We start from the raw sequence: 3,001 nt of genomic DNA, 5'->3' as shown, positions 1-3,001 counted from the left end.
CCTTCTGCAATATCTTTTGGCCCGCAAGCAATCTTCATCAAACCATGGAGCCGCACGCTCACCTCTGTCAAAGATCACCCGTTTGGGTACCAGCCTGTCAATGATACTCTTCAACTCTTCATTAAAAATTTTTAGCTCATCATCAACATCATTGCTGAGGCAAGAACCAGACAGGGGAGAATTTAAGACAGCTTCAACAAATCTATCCTCATCAATATTTTTCCATGATCTGACAAACCTTTTTGTTGGGATACGACATGGTTTAGCAATTATTGTTTCAACTGTTATAAAACTGTGATCAGAAAAAACTCCATGAGGTAAGACTGTAGTACTAATAATAGGAAAATCAACGGAGCTAACAACCAGATCCAATGTCCCACCTCGTAAATGCGTTGACTCGTTAACATGATTAACTAGTTGAAAGACCTCAAATATTTCAAATAAACGTATGGTGTTTGGATCATCTTTCCTTTCGATATGCACATTAAAGTCGCCCATCAGTAAAATATTTGCATTTAACATCGTTATATGCTCTAGAACTGACACCAACTCATCAAAAAATAAAACGGTTATCTGTGCCGAGCCAGGCCTGTATACACCCAGAAGAATGAATTGATTTTTATTGATTACTAATCTAATGGCGACAACTTCAAACGTTACAAATGAAGGCAAATTTATCTTTCTGCAACCAAACTCTTTGCGGAAATATATGACCAGTCCACCGTGGCCAGGATCATGCTGCCTGACAAAGTCCACGTAACAGTACCCCGGTGGCATAGCAGCACTGACAGAGTTGTTCCCAGGCAAGCCATGCCAAGTTTCAGTCAACACTAACACATCCAATCCATCACAAATTAGTCCATAAATCCCGTCAACATTACGTGCAATTGATCTAACATTTAACAAACCCAGATTGAAATTTTCATTAGAATTGCTGTTATCATCACCACCACTGTGGAAACCGTGACTACCACATTTGATCAAACTGCATAACTCATATCCAGGGCCTTGTCGTCCATTCATCAGTTTGACTCTTTCCTTGCAGGAAAATGTACTATTTTCCATTTTCCTACGTCTCCTCGCACTCTGTATAAAAAACCCTCCGTTGAGTTTTTCTCCATCTGTCTGGCGTCGTCCATCAATTTTTTAAGTTCATCTCTTTGCTCAACAGTAAGATCATGACTCAGACCAACATGAGACAGATTATCGCCTACTGACTTCATTTTAAAAACATTTTTGAAAACGAGTTCCTTCACCTTGACATCATCAAACTTTACCAAAATTGGTCTTACCACCGTATCATTTTTCTTACCAAGTCGTACCAACTTTATTATGTTTGTTTCACCGCAGACACCACCGGTCAGATGACTGATTATCTTGCAAACCCTGTTTCTGTCGTCCGTTCCTTCACTCAGTCGAAAAACCACTATATTTGCCTCTCGTTCCTTCGATTCCATTACATTGGTTAACGTTTTTTGCACTTTTTTTACATCATCGTTTATGATTTGGACACTTTTCACAACCTCAGAACTGACCACGCTAGCAAATGATCTGGTCATTTCATTTCTAAAGTTCGAAATTTCATCACAGAGCTTTGATCCAGGGACATCCAATCCAGACATTTTGCCTTCATTTGCTTCCAATTTTACCTTGATTGCATCGATTTCTGATCTAATCTCTTTACTTAAGCTGTTTATCCTGTCACATATCTCAGCTTTTCCACTCTCAACTGTTTTGATGATCTGATCCTTTATTGATGGTGACTTCAAGCACTCATCACACACAAATTTGACGTTATCACATGCCTTCAATAGTTCTAACGATTCCGGAGTCATGCCGACAGCAAACGAAATCCCACAACAAACACACTGAACATCTGTTGATTCTTTTTCACATCGTAGAGCATCGCTATTAGAATTTTTCGTAGATCTTCCTTTACCAACCATCATCACCAGATCGAAAGTTTAATTGAAGTTTTAGTAAACGCGTTATCCAAGCCGACAAGTTGTGTAAACGTGTGATATAAATTGACAAAATTTTAGATCAGTAAACAGTATCTACTCAAACAATTCTTGAGTCCATATAGTCTATATATATATATATATATATATATATATATCTCTAAACAAGTGTCTAACTTTTTTTTTAAATGGACAACATCACAAGCATTTGCCACTTCAAGATTCAAACCATTCCAATATCAATCACACTGTTTCAAAAACAGTGCTTCCGTAGGTTCTTGTTAAATTTTTGAGTCGAATTTTTGTATTGATGACCTCTCGTTCTATCATCTCTTGCTTTGACCAAGTTGGGATAAGAAGACGGCATTTTCGCATCGCGAGTTAACATGAAGACCGTTATCAGATCTCCCCACAATCGGCGATGCTTAAGAGTCGGAAGATCTAAGTATCTTAAATGATCCCCATAATTGAGATGTTGTCATCATTATCATTCCCATGATGTTGTCATCATTATCATCGCCATGATGTTGTCATCATTATCATTAGCACTCCTCACAACCAAAAATAACAATCTATTGTTGCCCTCTCCTGTACTCTTTCGACATCCTCAATCAACTTTTTGGTCCATGGAGCCCACACTCTGGATGCATATTCGATTCTAGATCTGACAATAGATTTGTATAATAACAGAAAAAAATTTGAAGTTAAATGACCAGGATTAAAGTGTCGAGAAATCAGACCTAAATAACTATTGCATTTATTTTTACTACTATAAATATACTTTTGGAATGTTAGATCGCAATCAAAAGTCACTCCCAACTCATTCATTTCTTTTTGGAATCTAAATATGTTCCATTTAGTCGATAAACGTTATTTAAAGCGTTATCATTCTCCCCCCATATCTAGCAACCACACATTCACCAATATTTAGTTTAAATTGCCATTCATTGCACCAGTTATACAGGCCATGCAAACAATCATTCTATCATCCTCTGAACAAATACTCTTAAAAAACCTGGCACCATCAGCACATAAGACAC

The 3,001-nt window shown here is 37.5% G+C and overlaps 1 protein-coding gene across 1 annotated transcript; it reads right to left on the bottom strand.

Moving 5' to 3' along the window:
- Nucleotides 1-62: 62 nt before the first annotated feature.
- On the bottom strand, nucleotides 63-1,946 carry HELRODRAFT_184655 (hypothetical protein; the record flags this gene model as incomplete). Its single annotated transcript, XM_009016208.1, has 2 exons — nucleotides 63-1,038; nucleotides 1,194-1,946. Coding segments are annotated over 2 exons (1,729 nt in total), but the record flags the coding sequence as incomplete, so codon positions are not given.
- Between the last annotated feature and the right edge of the window lie 1,055 nt (nucleotides 1,947-3,001).

Source organism: Helobdella robusta, assembly GCF_000326865.2.
Source record: "Helobdella robusta unplaced genomic scaffold HELROscaffold_1766, whole genome shotgun sequence".
NCBI classification, from domain to species: Eukaryota; Metazoa; Annelida; class Clitellata; order Rhynchobdellida; family Glossiphoniidae; genus Helobdella; species Helobdella robusta.
The sequence above is the reverse complement of the archived record's forward strand: the minus strand, read 5'-3'. Positions and strand labels throughout refer to the sequence as shown.